This window comes from Heptranchias perlo, chromosome 13 (assembly GCF_035084215.1).
Source record: "Heptranchias perlo isolate sHepPer1 chromosome 13, sHepPer1.hap1, whole genome shotgun sequence".
NCBI lineage: Eukaryota > Metazoa > Chordata > Chondrichthyes > Hexanchiformes > Hexanchidae > Heptranchias > Heptranchias perlo.
In genome coordinates this window covers 15,469,216-15,491,632 of record NC_090337.1, presented here as the reverse complement: position 1 = coordinate 15,491,632, position 22,417 = coordinate 15,469,216, and the positions used below count along the sequence as shown (strand labels likewise).

General features: G+C 44.5%; 1 protein-coding gene across 1 annotated transcript in view; it reads right to left on the bottom strand.

Moving 5' to 3' along the window:
- Window positions 1-7,951: 7,951 nt before the first annotated feature.
- Window positions 7,952-22,417, bottom strand: part of si:ch73-206p6.1 (phospholipid scramblase 1) — a 59,103-nt gene continuing 44,637 nt past the window's right edge. The window contains exons 5-9 of the mRNA XM_067995021.1: window positions 21,638-21,858; window positions 20,205-20,366; window positions 18,278-18,439; window positions 8,884-8,952; window positions 7,952-8,775 (exon numbers count right to left, since the gene is read on the bottom strand). Coding sequence (XP_067851122.1) covers window positions 8,923-8,952; window positions 18,278-18,439; window positions 20,205-20,366; window positions 21,638-21,858 — 575 coding nt within the window. The 3' untranslated portion in view covers window positions 7,952-8,775; window positions 8,884-8,922. The remainder of the gene's footprint in view (window positions 8,776-8,883; window positions 8,953-18,277; window positions 18,440-20,204; window positions 20,367-21,637; window positions 21,859-22,417) is intronic.

Genomic DNA, 22,417 nt, shown 5'->3' with positions numbered 1-22,417 from the left:
TCTGTCAGGGAGGGTAGATTTTCCTATGATGTCATTCCTAAGGATGACTTGGGACAGCAATAAACAGGAGACAGAAAAATACTACAAAGCCGGTCAGCAACCGATGACAAGTGACTCACGGTAAAAGAATACAACACTTCTCCACTGTTGCTCACTAAACTCTCCTACAATGTGGACAGTTTTTACAGTCCCACTAAATGTAATAGGATCTACAACCATTTAAGGAAGGGGTCAAAGATAACCTTCCCCCAGGAAAGCTACCCTGAAAGAATAAATCAGCCAAACTTGCACAGAATGGTCAGGGAAAGTCATCTTGTTCTCAAAGAGCAATGGAAGGGCTAAGGATTGAATTACCTATTTAAGATGCTTAAAGAACCTGAACGCACCGCTAAAACGTGTTGTGAGAAAATCTCCTTCTTGTGATTTGTAAGTTGTGTAACAATCGTGTGCAACTAATAAGATTGCGGCTATTTTGGGGTCCTTTGGTTCAATTCTAATGGTATCTACTCATAAGAGAAAGACCAGAGGATGTCACAAACGCTTCACAGACAATGGAGTACTTTTGGAGTGTAGTCAATGCTGTAGTGTAGGAAACGCAGCAGCCACAAGCACCCGATTTCAGACAGAATGATGGTTGTTAGTCCTGAAGACAGTTGCAGGAGAGAAAATGTTCCTCAGTAGGGAAGGCGCGGCTGAACGGCTGCTGCAACTTTAATTAAACACTTATGCTCAAAGATAGTTTTGCATGCAGCAATTAACAGTGTGGATCTGGTGTCAAAATATGTGCGATGTACTGGCACCTCCAGCTGGCAGAGGGATAATTATACATAGCAGTACAGGCAAGGGTCAATACACCACAATGTACATCTTCAATACCACTACAGAAACAAAACTACTGGGCTGCATAGTCCTCTTTGCCACACTGGCAGTGGATCTTGGGCAATCTTCGGTAGGCCAGAATTTCTGCCTGTCCCTTGGCTGCACCCCGATCCTGGCCCATATCCGGGGGTCAGGATAATTTAAGCATGTAGGTCGAGTGCTGAGACCATTTATGGCATCGCAGCAGCGCTCGGGTGAGTGCGGGGAGGAGAGGGTAATATCTGTGGTTGCTTCTCGCTTCGTAATGGTGTCGATTGAAATCATTTTTTTTCTAAACTTGAAGTGCGCATTTTGATTTGTTAGGAAAAGCAGCTATTTTAATCTTAACCACCCCCACCCCCCCCCCCCCCGCCTCCATGGCCCAAAGCAATGCTGTGTGTCAGGAACGCACTGACCATATAAGACCAACATCATCCCATCATTTGTGCCTTACTATATAATACAAAATGTATCGTTCCCACTGAGAAATCCTGGAAGGAATATCAGGTGGTGGGTGCCGATGAAATGGCTCCCCGTCTCATTCTCCTCTCCTGCCTGCCCAGTTTATGCTGGTTTATCAGGAACAATGGGCCTACTATGTGTAACAGGCCTCTCCCCAACTACCCTAGATTTACACTGGAGCACCAACTGTCGTGCTTCCATCAAACGTTCAAAATGAACTGCCATTTTGCAATTTCAGCTTAGTCAGGAAAGGTGGAGAAAATAAGTTAAATGCTAATTGTTCAGATACAGAGGTGTAACAGCTAAAGTAACCATATTAGTCAAGTGGCCAAGTGCATTCAGTAAATGAAGAACTGAAGGGATTCGCAAAATTTCACATGTTCCCCCCCACCCCGAAGATTTATTGGAGTTATTAAAGAAACCCTGGTGTGACTGTTTTAAAAATCCAGGGTCTCTCAAAATGGCTGCGGTCAGACACATGGCCTAAAAGCCTGCTGGATTCTTCAACAACTCGGCAGGCTTCGTGTCTCAGACAGGTTTCTTTAAACAATGCAGCTGCATTCTAGCCCGGAGGCAAGCTATCAACATGGCCGGCCAACACATCAAAATTCGAGCAGGAAGTGATCGCAGGACAAAAGGTGAACCATCAAGGTACATTCGGAACAATGGTAAAGCAGTTAGCGAACAGATCGATACAGGAACTGGCCATTATGTAAATGGGCCAGAAATGAGGTCCTTTGTCTTAAAGCAGTTATGGAACTCAGAAATACAGGAATTGGCCATTAATGTAAATAGGCCAGAGATGGGGTCCTTTGTCTTACGTTTCGTGCTTAAATCAAACAATGAAGCAAGCTGATGAGGTACGATAAAAACCTGTTACCAAGAGGGTATAACTGGTGGCTTCCCAGTATCTCTCTCTCTTTCTCTTCGCCTCCTGGCCCGGTGTCCTGTCTGTCTGCTAGCAGCTAAGAAGGAAGGCCATCCAGTAAACCTCGCAACCACATGTCGACGGCAGCAGCAGGCACAGGGGCCAGGCCTTTTCATCTGTTTTCACCGGTGAGCATTAATTTTCTGGCTGCCACAAGACAGCTTAGCATAGGTGTAAGGTTGGGGGTAAAAGGGGATATTGCTAAACTTGTGATTTTAGAATTTTCCCTCGATGTGTCTGTTTCTTCCAACCCGATAAGTTAAGACTGTATTGTAACTATAGCGATTTCTTTATCTTCTGTATTATACTGTTTACCTTGTAGTTTTTAGTTTTCTTATTAATAAACATTGGTTTTCCTTGTACCAATCCACTGGTCTGTTAGTCTATCTTTGTTACCGCCCGATAAGTCCTCAGCTCAGAATCAGGAAGGGGTAAGCGATTCGCAACCGCACAGCGGGCAGGGCAGCTCAGGAAAACATAACTGGCTGACCTATTATAAGCCCGAGAAACAACGGTAAAAAAAGAAACCCCTTACAGAAATGGCGAGTCAGGCAGGAGAGTACGGGGTATTCCCCGCACGAGCTCATGACCGGTAGGGTCATGAGAACCCCCACCCATGTCCTAACCCCAGTTCTTACTGAAGGGCAGCTTCGGGAGGTAAACCGGGATAAATTGCCCGAACACTCCTCGAGCGCCTGAAGCAGATTTACGAACAGGCAGCAGGTAGTATGGGGAAGCAGCATCGGAATAACCGATTGCTTCTCGAGCCTACAAAAGTCATCAGTGGGAGATAGGGGACCAGGTAATGGTGAGGAACTACGCCCGAGTGGGGAGTTTGGAGCCAATGTACATGGAACCCTATAGCATAGTAGATAAAGCCAGCCCCATGGTTTACGCTGTAAAATTGCCCCGGCGGACGAAATGGTTTCATATAAACCAATGTAAGCTGTTTAGATCGGAGGCGAAAAAGCAGGCAGCTGGGATCCAACCCGAGGTTAGAAATCCCCAGCTCCCAGCAGGTCACAGCTCACAGGCAGCACCTGCAGGAGCAGTCGCATGTATCAGGGGAGGAGTCACCCAGACCCCTGTCCAAACCATTCCCCCTCTCTTCTGGGACTCAGGAGGGGAGGAGGAGGAGCCCAAGGCAGGTAGCCCCGCCCCCGACCCAGATTTTGAACCTGGAGAGGAAGACTCTCAGCCACCGGCAGCAGGCAGTGAAGGGTTGCCTGTCCCCAGCTCAGACGTGGGAAGGGAGGAGCCACAGGGGAAAAGTCCCCAGCCAGCGAGGGCTGCGACCCACAGCAAGGGTCCGCTCGCCAGGGTAGCCCCACCAACAGCACTTCCTAGGAGGTCCCCTCGGACACCCCAGCCTAGGAAGGCATGGTCGCCGGCTCCCCAGTTTAAAAGGGCTACCTCCCGTGCTAAAGTTAAGTCGAAAGACAAAGGTCCTCAGCCAGCAGTCGCGGGCTGTGAGGGACCGGAAGTAAAGGTCAGTACAGCCACGCCGCAGGGAGCAGCCTGCAGCAGTCCTGACAGAATTTGAGCTGGCCGCTCGGAGACGGGCGGCGGATGTATATAACTTTAGCAGTTAAGTTTGTAGTTTTAAGTTAAGATGTATAGGTTTATTATAAGGTGTGGAACCGTAATGTAATTTTAAGATGGAACCGTTCCAGTGTTGTCAACGTGAGCCGAGGTCCAGGGACCCGCTCACACTTCACCCAAGCCAGGCAGCCTATCGGGAGCCCGGCTAGATGTTCTTTATCTTTTACAGGGAATGTTCGGAGGAGTGATCCTGCTCGCCCTGTCTGGGCTGAGCCTCGCGAGAAGGGGCGACACCAAGGACCACCACATCTTCGGATGCTCCGGAAAAACGGCGCCCCTAACCCACGATGGGAGTGGCCTACGCGAGGCGTATGAAATCGCCTTGTACACTCACGAGGGGAGCTGGCCCGGATGGCTGGGGTCAAATTCGACCCAGTACTCGAGCCAGGCCGGTTTTTCATACAGGGAGACCTCCCTCCAGTGCCCGAGGATACGAATTGTCACCCTGAGGATTAGCGTCACCGTGGGAAAAGGAATATATTTGTCATGTAAAGGCAATGTTCCCCTGGATAGGTGGTGGTGGCTTAGGAAATTAAGTAAGGATATGGGGAACCCCAGGGTAGAGTGGGAAAGGTTAGGGAATAACACCCACAGGACCATCACAGGGACCCAGGGAGGGTTAAGTGTGTGCTGGGACAAATGGTGGGAACCGGATCAGGGGATCTATGTCTGTATGTGGGGTTCAGAGAAAGTCTGCCCCACAGGCATTTCCATCATTTTCCACAGCCAGTGGCAAGATAACGGGAGGGGGATGGACTGGGAATCGCGCCTGGGCGCATGCGCGATCCCATACTCCCCAATCTCGGTTAATGCCACTGAATTAGTAACCCGCCCCCGACAGCCCCTGCCCACGACTGTGACGTCACGTATGATAGTAGAGGGATGCCCCGCCACCACCAAGGGACCAGGGAACGGCTTGGTGCTAGTACCTACAGACCAGGTGCTGTATGAAGGGGTGCACTACGCGGTAGCCTCCGTGATTTTAAACCTCACCGAGGTACACCTACCCGCGTGGTGCCCCACAGAGACCGCGCAGTTGTATCAAGCCCTCTTAAAAGAGATGTTCCGTAAATTTTATCAGTTTGATTTTTCAGACGTTGACAGAACCAGACTATACACCCACGAGCTTTTGGACGGGATTGGGAGACAAAGAAGGGGTGTTTTTAACGATGTCTTAACTGGTTTTAACACGGGGTCTTCTGTCATCAACAGCTTAGATGACATCGAGCTGCAGACCCAGATTAATGGTTTAAAAACCCAATTAAAGAAAATATTAATCGATGCGAATAAGGTGGTGGGTTCGGAACTGCACGAAGATCAGGCCATGACTCTCCACTTAAAGGAGATCATAGCGGAGCTGGAAAAGCATGCAGAGACGGTGAATGCGCTCATTAGGGAGGGTCGGAATGCGTCAGACCAGGCGGCGCAGAATGAAGTGTGCGTGCTATATGGGGCATGGTTGCTGGGCGAGGCCCGCAGCAATCTGGAGGATTTAAAACAAGGTTTAGTCCCCTCCTGGATCAGCAACAAACACCTTGCAGCCCTCCACCCTTTTGAGAATACATTAAGTCCGTGCCAGCTCCGCCTAGCTTCTGAGGCCTACCCAGTCCCAGTGGACTGTGGGCGTTCCAACCACACCATCATAGGGATAGTTGTAAGGATGCCAGTCATGGGCGGGACGGCCCGACCCGCGCCGGTGTACAGGGTGGAGAACATTGGTGTCATTCAGGGGGGTGCACACGTTCGTTTCACAGCGGTCCCGCCCTACGTCATAAAGTGGGAGCATGGTATGACTGGTACCGACCTCTCGGGGTGCCGGAGCTGGGGATCACACATAATCCTGTGTCCCCAGCACTTGAACGCCTATTCAAAACCGCAGTGCGGGTTCAGAGCTGCTGACGCGAAGCCTATAAACTGCACCATGGAAGCCATGGCACAAGGCCATGTTCCCCCACAGGTGGCGTATATAGGAGGTGGGACATATTGCATCACCACAGCAGCGTCTCACTACCAGCATGGTCAGCACAGCTGGTGTGCGGTGAGTGACAGCAGTTTCTGCTTTAAACCTGAGGCAGAAGTTCAAGTGGCACAGACACGAATTGTCCCCGTCCCTGAACCATCCACTGTTCACCTCACTGTGAAAGAGAATTTCACCAACCTCCAAAGGTATGTAGCCCACTTCGGCTACCAGATCCCCCCTCTCCCAGAACACCTCGTTAAATTATTAAAAGCAGTAGGGGTGTCCCAAAAACACTTTTACACGCTGGAACAGAAGACTGTCCAGATAAGGGCCGATATTCTGAGTATTACGACCCCACCCTGGTGGGACATCTTTGAGAATATAGAGGTCCCCTCCTGGATTCGTCTGGCATCACACGTGCTAGTAATCTGTCAGCTCGGGATCGTCCTCTACCTGGTTTGCGTCCAGTGTAGGAATAGGGGTCTCGAGGTAGTAGTTAGAACACAAAGGGTATGGAAGGACCAGTATGCTCGGGTAGACGAAACACCCGTGTGAGTTCGGGGACGCATCCCTTGCGAGTGATGGCAGCCTGTTTCATTATTTTAATAAAGATGATCCTTTCTGTTTGTTGTTTTCAATAAAGTAAGTTTTTGTTTTGATGTTGTTTTGAATAAAGATTGTTCATTGTTGTGTTGTATAGTATGCGAAATACTGTTTCATCCCAAGTGGTGCAGGGGTATTTGGACCCCTCCGTGCTGGGATTGTTATAATTCAACCTTGTTTTCTATCCGAATGCCTGCCATACACTGGGGTTCTCTCCAAGTAAGGGAATGTATGTGTCGAGGGATTGGGGATAGGTAAATATAGGGGAAGGTTGTTTGCGACGGTCAGAAATTTTTTGCTCACCTTGCATGGACACTTCAAGCAAGTTTAAGTATCCACAGGGGGGAGTGAAGGGATTCGCAAAATTTCACATGTTCCCCCCCACCCCGAAGATTTATTGGAGTTATTAAAGAAACCCTGGTGTGACTGTTTTAAAAATCCAGGGTCTCTCAAAATGGCTGCGGTCAGACACATGGCCTAAAAGCCTGCTGGATTCTTCAACAACTCGGCAGGCTTCGTGTCTCAGACAGGTTTCTTTAAACAATGCAGCTGCATTCTAGCCCTGAGGCAAGCTATCAACATGGCCGGCCAACACATCAAAATTCGAGCAGGAAGTGATCGCAGGACAAAAGGTGAACCATCAAGGTACATTCGGAACAATGGTAAAGCAGTTAGCGAACAGATCGATACAGGAACTGGCCATTATGTAAATGGGCCAGAAATGAGGTCCTTTGTCTTAAAGCAGTTATGGAACTCAGAAATACAGGAATTGGCCATTAATGTAAATAGGCCAGAGATGGGGTCCTTTGTCTTACGTTTCGTGCTTAAATCAAACAATGAAGCAAGCTGATGAGGTACGAAAAAAACCTGTTACCAAGAGCGTATAACTGGTGGCTTCCCAGTATCTCTCTCTCTTTCTCTTCGCCTCCTGGCCCGGTGTCCTGTCTGTCTGCTAGCAGCTAAGAAGGAAGGCCATCCAGTAAACCTCGCAACCACATGTCGACGGCAGCAGCAGGCACAGGGGCCAGGCCTTTTCATCTGTTTTCACCGGTGAGCATTAATTTTCTGGCTGCCACAAGACAGCTTAGCATAGGTGTAAGGTTGGGGGTAAAAGGGGATATTGCTAAACTTGTGATTTTAGAATTTTCCCTCGATGTGTCTGTTTCTTCCAACCCGATAAGTGTAAGACTGTATTGTATCTATAGCGATTTCTTTATCTTCTGTATTTTACTGTTTACCTTGTAGTTTTTAGTTTTCTTATTAATAAACATTGGTTTTCCTTGTACCAATCCACTGGTCTGTTAGTCTGTCTTTGTTACCGCCCGATAAGTCCTCAGCTCAGAATCAGGAAGGGGTAAGCGATTCGCAACCGCACAGCGGGCAGGGCAGCTCAGGAAAACATAACTGGCTGACCTATTATAAGCCCGAGAAACAACAGTAAAAAAAGAAACCCCTTACAGAACCTACACAAGGGCTTCTGATTTTGTATGGAAATATAATGATTCACAGAGAAATAAAAACACAAACACTAGCACAGATTCAATAATCCTATCATATTTATTAAGTTATTAAAACTACTGGGCAATACAGAAATATGGTTAGTATAGAAAGTGAATATCATACACAATTAGTCAGGATTATTAAGGCATTTGGTTGATGTTAATAAACCACTCTCACTGATCTGATCACAGACAGTGCATATATCATTCAGCAGGTTTATCATATTTGAAAAATATACATTATTCTAAAATGAATTACACAATTAGAAAATATATATTATATACTAAAGCAAATTGGTCCCATGAAGTGTATTCTGTGATATTTCTTTATTTTGTTTTGAAAACCTGGCAGAAAAACTAGTGCCATGTCATTTTTTTAAATATAAACAAATTTACCACCACTTGAAGAATTAAAGGGTAAGATTTCTGCTTTCACACACCTGATGTGGAGCATCACATGCCAGGGGCACATATTCCGTGCTATAACCTTTCTATGATTCTTTATTGGAATATTGTGTGCAGAGGAGAGCAACCTGTTATGCAGATTACTCATTTTTGTTAACTTAAATCCATTTAAATGAATGGACAGAAAATTGGATGTGGTGGGAGCTGAAAATTGCCCCTTAAATCCTACATTCTAGAGATTAGCATTTGCTGAAAACATTATGAATTTCACAGTCAGTCATAGAAGTCCTATCCATTGAAGAGTTGCCAAATATGGTCAGAATCAGGTACTCAGCCCAATACATCGATTCCAATTTTTTTTTAAATGACATTCTAAAAACCACAAAGGATGTCTGTCATTAGCATATCTCAAATGAAGGTGGAAGACTGAAAATGATCTTCGCAATGTGCTTCAATCTCTGTAAGTGCAATCACGAAGAAAGCCATTAGTACTGGGCTGTAGAGTTTTTGGAACTCAAATGCCATAAATAGGGCAAAGCGCTAACTGTTCATACACATATACTTACTGCAGAGAAAGTTTCATAGCTTTGCCAGATCCTTGTTCGTTAATTGCTTTTCTCAAAGAACATAAAATCCTGAAAAAACAATTTGAATCCGATTAAATGTAACTGACCTAAATCACTGCACATTTTTCAACATAATTACAAAAAAAGCACTTCTGCCAAGAGACTAGGTATAATCTGCACTGTGGTGTATTCCCAGCTATTTAATCTGCTGAGAGAGGTGATAAATCACAAATAAGACCTTGACATTCCTCACTGAGCAAAGAGAATTGAATGAAAACTCTAGATATAATTCAACATAACCAACTACATTACTCAATCCTAACCATTTTTATTTCATAGATGACATTCCAATGCTTCTAACAGACTGGATTCATATTGTTCCTTAGAGCATTTGATTTATATCTGCACTTACCCTTAGAACCTTCAATCTGTTCTTAACCACATATTCGTCCAGCTCCCTTTAATTGAGTTCATCAAAAGTGTATTAGCTTTTTTTGTTGACAACTGTGTATTCCACAGATCTGCAATGCTACTTGAAGGAAAGGGGGTGATCTATCAACCATGGCTCAGTGGTAGCACTCTCGCATCTGAATCACAAGGTCATGCGTTCAAGTCCCACTCCAGAGACTGGAGCACAAAATCTAGGCTCACACTCCAGTGGAGTACTGTACTGTTGGAGGTGTCGTCTTTTGGATGAGATGTTAAACAGAGTCTCGTCTGCCCTCTCATGGCACTATTTCAAAGAAGAGCAGAGGCGTTCTCCCCAGTCTCCTGGGCAATATTTATCCCTCAATCAACATCACTAGAACAGATTATCTGGTTATTTATCACATTGCTGTTTCTGGGAGCTTGCTGTGCGCAAAATAGCTGCAGCATTTCCTACATTACAACAGTGAATATACTTCAAAAGTACATCACTGGCTGTAAAGCACTTTGGTTCGTCCTGAGGTCGTGAAAAGAGTTACATAAATGTAAATCTTTCTTTTCTTTCTCCAATCTCATTTATGGCTTGCATCCTTTAGTTTTCAATCATAGCTTAAAGTAAATAAGTTGTTTATATCTACATTATTGTCTCCCTGCATTATAAAGATGAGGATCACGTTCCCCTCTAATTTCTTCGAACTATTAAGTTCCAGAATCATCTCATTCGCTGAAGTTTCTCCAATCTATGGATGATCCTTTTGCCAGTTTAACGAGTAATCATTATGTCCTAAACTATATAGTGAACATATCAGGGCTGCGGTCCCAACATAGTAGTGCTACATACCCCCTGCATCCAAATGGGCTGACCTCGCACAAGAATGCTACGGCAGCTTATTTCAATATTTAAAAGTGCTCAAAGCACATTACTCGTGATGTGCTGGGAGATCTTGCAGGAGCGGAAATTTCTGCGCCAGCAGCATGTAAACGTCTGCTGGTGCCTCAGGGATAAAGAACCTTTATTGAAGGCTAGAACGGAAGGAGGATCGCACTTGAGCTAAATTAGCCTTTTGAGGTCGAACATTTCAGCGGCAGGTAAGCTAAGTTGCCCAATTGCAAGGACAGGGCCACCCAGATAAAAAAAAATGAAAACATTTTCATCCTCCCCTTCCTCGCAGTGCCCATTTGTAATGGGTGCTGAGTGACTGAAGCAATGTGGCTTGGGATTCATTTAAATAACTTAATGAACCTTTGTACACAGTTTGTGTGCAGGATCTAAGCCTCAGCCTCCACGTTGTTCAGTAATGGGCGCATTGGGTATGGAGTAGGCCTCAGCCTCCACACCTGGTAGTAATGGGTCCCAGTGCCTTAAGTGGTGTGGTATTTCAGGTGTCTGCCGCTACGGTATTCACCCACATCTCATGAAGCAGCAGTTATCATCATAACAAATCAAAATGATAGCATTCAGAAGAGCAGCTGTATTCTTCATAAGCCCTGAAGGCGAATTACATCAAAGACCAGGAAATAGCAGATGGATTTTAATGTTATTACTATATTGTTTTGACCATGATGATTCATTTAACATTCACATTGTCCTTCACATAGAAGTAGTGAAATGAAGTAATCATTAGTTGTAAAGAAAACAGTGTTGTTGAGTCCTCAATCCAATAATTTAAAGTTATTGTAGTTCACTATTGGCTACTGGGATTTGATAGTTAGGCATTTCTTACATAAAATGTCAACTATGCAGAGTCACGGCCTTTGAGTTCAGGTGGAGTACTACAGCATATTTTAAACAGTCTCTTGGTTAAGTATATAAAAGATGAGGAAATCAGTAACATGAACACACTTTGCCATCATTATTGGGGTCCCCTGCAAAGAAGCATATGTGGGCTTGTAATAGTTTCAGAAAAAAATAAATTAACTATAGTGAAAGCATGAAAGCATCTCAAAATTGTTAGTAGAAGCATTTAAACCACTCCGTGGGTAATAGCCTATTTGAAACAGAAGTTAAATGGCCCACTATGCAGGTACGGTAGGCACAGCACTTACGGTGCAACCTATGATAGGGGCTAAATCAAATGGCGATCTAATCCTGGCACCACCTAAAATTCCAGTGTTGTAATTAAACTGCATCCTCTGCATTTCAAAGCACTTTCTCCGTAATATCCCCCATATCCACCCCTGCCTCAGTCCATTTGCTGCTGAAACCCTCATCCATGCTTTTGTTATCTCCAGATTCTACTATTCCAATGCTCTCCTGGCTGGCCTCCCATCTTCCACCCTCTGTAAACTTGAGCTCATCCAAAACTTTGCTGCCCGTATCCTTACTCGCACCATCCTGTTCACCTATCACTCCTGTGCTCACTGACCCACGTTGGCTCCCGGTCTGGCAATGCCTCAAATTTAAAATTCTCATCCTTGTATTCAAATCCCTCCATGGCCTCGCCCCTCCCTATCTCTGTAACCTTCTCTAGCCCTACAACACCCGGAGAACTCTGCGTTCCCCCAATTCTGGCCTCTTGTGCATCCCTGATTTCCTTCGTTCCACCATTGGCGGTCGTGCCTTCAGCTGTCTAGACCCTAAGCTCTGGAATTCTCTCCCTAAACCTCTCCGCCTCTCTCTCCTCCTTTAAGACGTTTCTTAAAACCTACCTCTTTGATTGAGCTTGTGGTCACCTGTGCTAGTATCTCCTTATGTGGCTCGGTGTCAAATTTTGTCGGCATGGGACAGTACCAGCTCGTTCGGTGGTGCGCATGCCTCTGACAGCACGAGCATCGTTCAGTTGTTCCTGTACTGCTGAATTCAGGGTCACCGCCAGTGGCCAAGAAGTGAAGTAAACAGCGTATAAGACGTGCGAGACGTCGGGAGTAATTGTAACCTATCTTACCCAGTAGAAAACTGATCGGATCAGATCAGGCGCCTGTTTTACACGCTGCCTGATTTTACTTTCTATTGACATAGAGGGAATGTAAATAAAGGCAGGTGTAAGACAGGCAGCTGATCTGATCGCATCAGTTTTCCATTGGGGGGGGGGGGTTAGGTTAAAATGACCTCCATCTGCTTTAGTATTATATTTTGTGAGAAGTGAGTATGAGGGAGCAAACCACCTTCTGACAAGACATTGCTGTGGGATGGTAGGATACGAGAGATGGAGAGTTCGTCCAATTGTTTCGCCCTCCAAATGTCACTGACAGTTTCTTTAAACCAGTTTTTTTTTAAGAACAAATAATGTTTCCCAGCAACGATGACTAAAATGAATGGAATGTACAAGGAAATGTGAAGTATATAATTAAGCCCAAAGATATGTAGCAGATTCAACATGAACAAAGTCAGGATTGTGGATCCAGTACTGCTTTAGCTTTACAGTGATAATGCCTGGGAAAGACAGAGCTCACTTCCTCTCAAGGAAGATCTGACACATCCCCCTCTACAAAATATTAACAAAGCCCAGAATATTAACAACCATTTTATGCCTCAGTGAAGTGCCTTGAGATGTTTTTCTACATTAAAGGCACAATATAAATGCAAGATATTGTTGTTCATATCACAATTGTCACAGTGGATGACAGACGTACCTGAGGTTGTGAGTTGCACCATTCTTACAGATGACCCAACACTTTGGAAATGTTACTTCACTGAGCATCATGATTATCCTCTAACTGTACCACTCATAATCATTATAATTATTGTCTTGATCACCGTAAGCAGGAAAATTGGAGAATAATCACTGTCCTCAGTGAAGTACACTTTACGCAGCACAAGTTAAAAATGAGTGTAATGAATTGGTTTCCCTTTCTGAAATAGACAATAATTTGCTACTCAGAGTAAAGTTCCAATGATTTGTAACAGAGGTACATTTGCCTGGTGCAGAGAGTTGGAATGATATAGGATCCCATGGATACCACTGAGTGTGACACATGGGTATATAAAATTCTAACAGGACGAGACAGACTAGATGCAGGGAGGATGTTCCCGATGGCTGGGGAGTCCAGAACCAGGGGTCACAGTCTCAGGATACGGGGTATGCCATTTAGAACCGAGATGAGGAGAAATTTCTTCACTCAGAGGGTGGTGAACCTGTGGAATTCTCTACCACAGAAGGCAGTGGAGGCCAAGTCATTAGATGTATTCAAGAAGGAGATAGATATATTTCTTAATGCCAAAGGGATCAAGGGATATGGAGAAAAAGCAGGTACAGGGTACTGAGTTAGACAATCAGCCATGATCGTTTTGAATGGCGGAGCAGGCCCGAAGGGCCGAATGGCCTACTCTTGCTCCTATTTTCTATGCAACTGAATCAAAAGTGCTCTGTCTGGTTGGATCAACAAGTTAGTCACAAGACTTATCACAACAGGATCTGTGAGAAGTTGGATTTAAACAAAGGGGAAAGTCATTTTTAAAAAAAGTTTGAAAACCTATTTCTATAAAGAAACACAGGGACTACCATACATGAGTGCACAAGACGAAGGAGAAATACATATTCTGCGCAGTTTATGCGAATGTATGGTGTTTGGAATTGTGGATAATGAGCTTGAATGGGCATTGAAGAGGATATTTTCAATTCCTTTGCGTTATTTTTGAAGGTTGTTAACGCTTAAACTGCTGGTAACTCCAGTCTTCCTAGAATTACCTTTTTTAAGCAGTTGGTTCGTAAACTGAAACAGGCCCTAATATTACAGTAATAAAGATACTCAGTTATCAAGAGCAGCTTTAGTACTGTAATATGAACCTTGTAATGCTAAAACATTTAAATTGAAATAAGATACTTTAACCAGTTTGGGGAAACACGTCTGCTGTTCCCTATTCATAGGAAAATTGTAAACATGCGGATAAGGAATATGTTTATCGTTTTGCCATAAATAGTGACAGCAGAAATTTCCCTTTTACTTCTGCTCATATTTGCTTTTAAGCTCAAGAACTTCAATATATTTTGGGTTCATATTGTTGGCATGGTTGTGGTTTAAAGTTTTTGAAAAAATCTGAGCAGCAACAGCGTGATACCAGTACACTTTCCAACTGATAAGAACAGTCCCACAAAAAGTGAGGTCACACTGTGCAACATCGCACCCGTTGTATAGATCGCACCCGTTGTATAGATTTTAATTTTATATAGCTAGATTTCAGAAGGAAGAAAAGTGACTAACTGAAATAAGCTGTAAATTGAGGAATCCTCTACCACAGTGTCACTTGGAATGGAATTAGTTTGTTGTACAACTCCAACCAAATGTTGAGAGTTATGTTATGGCTATAAAAATCTGTCTTTCATTAAATTAACAAGGTCCTTATGAAACAATACAAGAGACTGATTTAGGATGACAGCAGTTTCTAATCACCACAGAATTTCTCATTAAAAGTGCTCTCCCCCGCTTCTGTAATCTGTAACTAGACCATTTACAGTTGAATCTTTTTATGATGCTGTTGTGTCAGAATTCCATGGAATTATAAGAATTAGATGCACACTGAGGCTGGACCAAAGTGATGGCACAAATTAGTTTTGCTGAATGGTCTTTTTTTTGTTCCTACCTGCTTATCTTGTTACAATATGACTGCGTTGACCCTTGGAAATATTAGGGTGGATTTTTTTTGGCCTTTGCCCCTGGGGAATGCCCAGGTGCAAAGATCAGGAAAACGAGGCAGAGACATGGATTGCTGGATCTCCACCCCAGTTTACCATAAGAGATAGGAGCAGGAGTAGGCCATTTGGCCGTTCGAGCCTGCACCGCCATTTAATGAGATCATGGCTGATCTGACTTTTACCTCAACTCCACTTTCCCACCATTTCTCCATATGCTTTGACGCCTTTGCCGATCAAAAATTTGTCTAACTCAGCCTTGAATGTATTCAATGACTCCGCCTCCACAGCTTTTTGGGGTAAAGAATTCCAAAGATTCACAACCCTCTGGGAGAAGAAATTCCTCCTCATTTCCGTCTTATACTGAGACTATGCCCCCTAGTTTTAGATTCCCCCATGAGGGGTAACATCCTCTCAGCATCTACCCTATTGAATCCCCTCAGAATCTTATATGTTTCAATGAGATCTCCTCTAGTTTTTCTAAACTCCAACGAGTATTGGCCCAACCTGTTCAATCTTTCCTCATAAGACAACCCTTCCATACCCGGAATCAACCTAGTGAACCTTCTCTGAACTGCCTCCAATGCAAGTATATCCTTCCTTAAATAAGGGCACGAGAACTGTACGCAGTACTCCAGGTGTGGTCTCACTAGCACCCTGTACAGTTGGAGCATGACTTCCCTGCTTTTATACTCCATCCCCCTAGAAATAAATGCCAATATTCCATTTCCTTCCGGATTACCTGCTGCACCTATATGTTGACTTTTTGTGTTTGTGTGGCGCTATGGTGTGCTCCCATGGTCCCCGCCAACCTTCTGGTCGACAGGGGTTCCAGGTTAGGCTGAAGACAGGAAGGTAGAGCAGTATCTACGATTTTCCAACCCTTCCCGCCAACCCCGGGATCTACAGATTGAAGTTAGCACCTTCTGGCTGCTGCCAGAGATTGGCTCCTCCAAGGGATGGTCCTGTACCTAGGGCATTCCCAGCTGCGCTGCTCCATGTCTAGCACCAAGGTGTGTGTGGGGCGGTGGGGCAATGGAAAATCTGCCTTATTTAGATTAGATGGGGGGGTAAATTTACAAGTCTTTGCTGCTGGTGGGGAGCGTCGTCAGTAGCAGTCGGTATAAATCGGAAGTTCAGGTACACCGTGCACAGTATTCTGACCCGAATGGTTAGACAATTATGGGCATGACATGCATGAATTTCCAGTTTGCTCTGCCAATAGGTGAGGCTCTCCACTAGCAGCATAGACTTATAAAACTACACTCTACTTCATTGGCTGTAAAACACTTTGGGATGCCTGAGATTGAGAAAGACGTTATATACAAGTAAAAAAACTGCCCCTTATATATAGAAAAATAGGAACAGGAGTAGGTCATTCAGTCCCTTGAGCCTGTTCTGCAATTCAATTAGATCATGGCTGTAGCACAAAATCATGGAAGTAGCACATTTAAATTCCCAATATATACTCTAGGTGGGAAAGGCGCAGTGCTGGGAAAGATTTGGCAAAATTATACCTGTAATATCTACATTGTACCACTGGCTACACAAACACAAAAAGTCAACATATAGGTGCAGCAGGTAAAACTATGGGGGGAATTTTAAACTCTCACGACGGGTGGGAGAGGAACGGTGACGGGGTTAAATTGGTAAAAACGTGAAACCCGACCCCAACCCACTATGAACCTGCCTACTTCTGGTTTAACCGTGGCGGGTTTGTGGGTGTCCGAGTAACCTGCTCTGGAGAGGCAGATCAGTGATTAAAATATTTAAATGAGGCTCCATTCCAGAGATTTTGGGGGCCATTTGAATTTAACCCGGGTGGAGGGGGGAATGGATTTCCCAGGGCTTGGGAAAGTACATCAGTACTTCACTATAGCATTTGTAAACAATTTTACAACACCAAGTTATAGTCCAGCAATTTTATTTTAAATTCACAAGCTTTCGGAGGCTTCCTCCTTCCTCAGGTGAACGATGTGGATTTTCCACATCGTTCACCTGAGGAAGGAGGAAGCCTCCGAAAGCTTGTGAATTTAAAATAAAATTGCTGGACTATAACTTGGTGTTGTAAAATTGTTTACAAATGTCAACCCCAGTCCATCACCGGCATCTCCACATCTTCACTATAGCATGTTAGTGTATGGGTCTGTGATTGATTCATGGTGGCAAGATCCCAATCACAGATGGTATAAGAGGGTTTGAAGGCATTAAATGTAGACAAAGTACTTCCCTGGAGAAAGATATTGAAAATTGAACAGCAGTGCAATCTGTGCTTGACCTTGTACATGCAGCCCTGGCATGACAATCACAGAATGGTGTGTGGCATGAGAGGGGAGCCTATAAGATGACAAACAACATATAAAAGGCAAAAATGCCAAATCACTACAAACATTTAGAAAATTGTTAGGTGCTATAAGGAGGGCAATATTTAATTTACTGCAGTCTTCAGAGTAATCTGATCCAAAATGTTTATTCATTGTTAACATGCTTCAGATTTTTGTAACGTGAATCGTGACCTTTCTAATCCAATGTGATGTAAAAGAAAGAAAGACTTCCATTTCTATAGCGCTTTTCATCACCTCAGGACGTTCCAAAGCGCTTTATAGTTAATTAAGTACTTTTTGAAGTGTAGTTACTGTTATAATGTAGGAAACACGGCAGCCAATTTGCACACAGCAAGGTCCCACAAATAGCAATGAGATAAATGACCAGGTAATCTGTTTTTAGTGATGTTGGTTGAGGGATATATATTGGCCAGGACACCGGGGAGAACTACCATGCTCTTCTTTGAAATAGTGTTATGGGACCTTTTACGTCTACCTGAGAGGGCAGGTGGGGCCTCGGTTTAACGTCTCATCTGAAAGACAGCATTCAAGTGTCAGCTTTGATTTTGTGCTGAAGTCCCTGGAGTGGATTTGAACCCACATCCTTCTGACTCGGGGGTTAGAGTGGTACCACTGAACCAATGCTGACACTTCAAAGCACTGCACAGAGCACTATAATCAACAGTAAATTATAGTAATGTTGTAGTGAATACATCATAAATCGATTTTTTTTCAAAGTGAGGACAGCATAAAGCATCAAGTGAATGGAACACCCTGGCTGTCAACAGTAACCACGACAACTACCGGGGAAACTACCCCACTTAGCATCACCCGGCAACAGCAAGTCAGATTCTGTATATGGCTAGAAATAACTCAGCTGCATTAATAATGGTTGACTGGAGGTGACTGCGTTGAAAAATAATCAAATTTATGGATTCAAAATGCTCAACTTCCTTCTCACAGATTTGTAGAGATTGTAGAGATCACCCAGCCATTATTTTCTGTATTAAAGGTAATAAAATATTTTCCTAGTCTGACCTTCACACTGACCTGCATTGATTTGTTATTACTTACAATTAGGAAGCAGGCACCCAGCAAAACCGCTTTTATCTTAACATCTAGATCCATGGGGAACTGGATCCCAAAGTTATCTGCATCCGTGAAAGCTTCTTTCAATAGTCCAGTCCACTGCTTTGAGATTTTGCCAACTGATTCAGTTTCATCAAGGCTTGTAACCTGTTATAAGATAATAAATGTTAAATGTAAATCCCCTTCTGCCTTGCGATCTCTCCCTCCCTCCTGATTGTCAGTCCGACACCCCCCTCACCCCCAAGTTCTGCCGCGCCATCTTTCCCGGTTCTGGGGACTCCCCGGCTGTGGCCTTCTACTGCTGGCTTTCCCAACACGGCCAGCCTGTCAATCTGGCCAGTTTCCGGGCATGAAACAGAGTAAAAAAATGATAATGAGGTGATGCTGTTAAATTCGGCAGGACTGCCACGTCCCCGGGATTTCCTGGTCCCCAACTACCGTGCTCCCCCTCTGCCTCCTCGTAAATATTAGGGCCAGAGTTTCCTTTAAACATACAGAGAGCATGAATACATTCTTGTCATTGCATCTCCATGGATTAGAGAAACATTGCTGTACTGCCTGGCGTACTTGTCCCATTTTAATTGGGAATGCCGGACATTACTGAACACCACTGAGAGAAGCCATGGCAGCAAGCCAGACTCCAAAGCTAGCAAAATCAGCAGAAATTGCCAGTTCTACAAAAAAAATGCACTCCCATCCCAAGCAGCAACCTGAAGTCCATCCCATCAACACATTGCAGTTTGACGGGTGTGATGCTGACATTCGACAATAAACCCTTTCACAGATTGATTAACCATTCAACAGTGAGAGGGAATATGGACACGTCCTGTTTTTACATTAACTTGGGTGAAAGACTAATGGTGGAATAAGCAAAATTGTACAATGGATGTATATAGTTATTGTATTACTCCATGGCACAGTGTTTTCAACACTAACACACGGAGTTTAACCCCCTAGAATGGGTGGATTGGGGGTAGGACAGTTCGTTAAAATAATTGATTTTTCCAGCGCGACTGCGACCCAGCACCAACGCGCCCATTTCTGGGTTTAATGGAGGTGCGTTTGGATGCATGCGAGTAATCTACCCGCCACAGTCGAGACCCTAATTATTGCAGGTGGCCGGGTAGTTATCGCAATTAATGTCCTTATGAGACATTAATTAGGTCTTCTTAAATTGATTTTCACCTACCTTTAAATTTAACGCCTCCAGTGTGGGTTTGCCGGGGCTCATGAATCTCGCCAGTGAAAAGGTGACAATGGCCGGATCAACAGGTAAGTGCCTTTATTGCACTGCTTGGGGGCGAGGAGCAGGAGTGTTTCCTCCAGGCCCAACAAGCTTACTTGCCGCGATCGGACCCTCGCGATCGTCCAGCCCCCTCCCCACCCCGGTGTCCGCGACCTTCCCGATGTCCAACTGCTCACCTCTCCAACGATCTCCAACTTGCCCCACCTCCCACCGCAATCGCCCCTCCCCCCATCCAACATCCTCAGATCCCGGTCTTTCCCCGACCGCCCCTGCACCCCCCCACATCCAAACTCCGACTTACCCTCCATCCGCTCCCCAGCTGCTTTCCCTCCTGACGCGCAGCCAGCTTGTCAACAAACTGGCTATCCGGCGGGAAACCATTTGAAAAATGTTAAAACAGGTCCTACTGTTGAATTCAGTAGGATGCGCGGGAAACCTTTACTTCTGGGTTTCCAGTCCGCAAACTCCCTCCCCCCCCCCCCCCCCATCCCTGCCTGCTCACTTCCTGGCTCCAAGTTAAAATCCAGGCCACTGCATCTGGCACTGCAGCTTTAACATTGTCCTCTGGTGTTTGGCCGATCCCCGTCTCCGCAAAACTGGCCACAACTTAACTTATGCAAACATATCAGGAAGGTGAAAAATGCAATAGGATTAAAAAAATAGTACCTGGAAGTCAACATCGCCCATGCAGCTGCAGACACAGCACGGGCCATTAATCTTCAAAACTGGCTCTCTCTTCTCGTTCTGAACAGTGAATTTTGGCAGGATTGGGTGCCATGTTTGGATGATGTATCCGATTACTTGACCAGGTGGTACCATCACCTCCAACTGTGAACAAAATATACAATACAAAATGTATAATACTCACATTAAGGTCATTATTATGGACAACAAGGATCACTGGAGGAATCCACTGATCAAAGCCAGTGTAGTCTGGGGAAGGAATAATTCATAAGACATGCGTGGGACAATGTGCTTCAGCTTTGAGTAATACACCAGTCACTTTTTATCTCTGAAAAATAATAGAAAAGGAGGGAGACAGGTACATGGAGAGAAATGTACTGAGAGAAAGGAAGAGAAAGAGAGAGAGTGAAAGAGAGAGAGTGTAAGAGAGTGAAAGAGAGAAAGAAACACAGGCCATGTTGCTGCAGGAAAGGAGTACACAGGATTTTTGTTTTTAAACTTTCCCTCAAGGCCCCATATCTGTTATCTTCCATCCTCAAGTACTCAATCCCGACTCTCTCTTCCTCATCCTGAGTCCTATATTCCCTCTGAGCACAGGCCTCAACCCCCACTTTTTCTCTCTCACTCACGTGTTGCATGAGCTCCCAAATAAGCTGTCTGCTTGCCCTCAGCCCTGGCCTCTCTCCTTCTAGCCACGGCACCTGTCTCTGACATGGTTGGCTCCCATCTTGTTACATACCGTGGCTTTTCAAAAGGCATAAGAATAAATATATCAATAAAGGAACATGTGTCAGAGGCATACAGAGAGAGTGGGAAATAAACAGGAGGGGAGACTGTAGGAAGGAGAAACTTGCACAAAGTGGTCGAGAGAAAGACTGTGCAATAGAGTTGGAGACAGAGATGACAAGAGAAACCGTGTAAGGCATGGAGAAAGAAAGAGATAGACAGAGGCAGAATGGAAGACAACAACTTGGATTTATATAAGAGCCTTTACTATAACAAAAGTCCCAAGACACTTCACATAGAAATAAGACAGGGAAACAGAAGCTGAGCCATGGAGGGCGAAATTAGGAGGAGTGACTGAAAGCCTGGTTGAATAGATGGGTTTTGAGAAGGTTTGTAAAAGGAGAAGAGAGAAGTGGTGAGGCAAATGGGTTAGGGGTGAAGTTGCAGAGAGCGGGGCCAAGATGGTTTAAGGCTTTGCCACCAGTGATGGAGCAAAAGAGACAAACAGAAAGGTTGAAGAAAGTACGAAGTAGGAGAGAAGCAGACACAGCTTCAAGAAGAAGTAGAGACTTTTTTATTTTCATTTTGTCTGTGAGCAATACCACGTGAGATCAACTGGTATAAAGATGTTTAGCAACCGTTCAATACTGCCACACACGAAATCATCATCTCCAAAACTGGTCACTAACCTCCTGCAGACAGCACGGACAGCAGCAGCCGGCACACCTCAAGGGCCGGTACAAACTCATTATCTCTTGTCCTATGTTGTTAACAATCTTCATGTCAAAGGAACGCATATTTCCACAGCAATTCCGATTGCAGCAGTCATTCTGTTCAGCAGCAAAGTAGATCTGTTGGCCAAGGCTGTTCTTAATTTGAAATTTGTTGTTGGTCTCAAATCCAGTTAAGGCTAAAGTAAACAAAATGGGCAAAACAGCGGTACATTAGTGGGAAACTGCTGACTTCGAGGCATACTATTGTGCCCATGATAAAAGTTTTTAAGTTGAGGAACCTAGTTGAAAACACAAAGCCCACAGTGCAGGATAAAGCCAAGTAAAAAGACAAGATGAATCAAGTAATAGTTAGGTGACACTATTTTAAAAGCCTGCGGATTTTGGCAGGAAGGATGAAAGACGGAGGGAAAGAGTTCACAATTCATTATTCTATTATTAGGATGATTCCTGGGATGAGAAATTACAGTTATGAGGAAAGATCTGAGATACTGTGACCATTTCTTCTGGAGCAAAAAAGGCCAAGAGGAGATTCAATCAAGTTTTTTAAAATTATGAAGGGTTTTGATCGGGTGGATAAAGAAGGACCAGTTCCTCTGGTTGGGGAGTCAATGACACAAGGTCATCAATTTAAAATGGTCACTAACAGAGTGAGGAGAAAATACAAGAAAATTCTCTATGCAGGGATTTGTTAAAGCATAGAATGCTTTGCCACATGGAGTAGTTGAGGCAGGGACC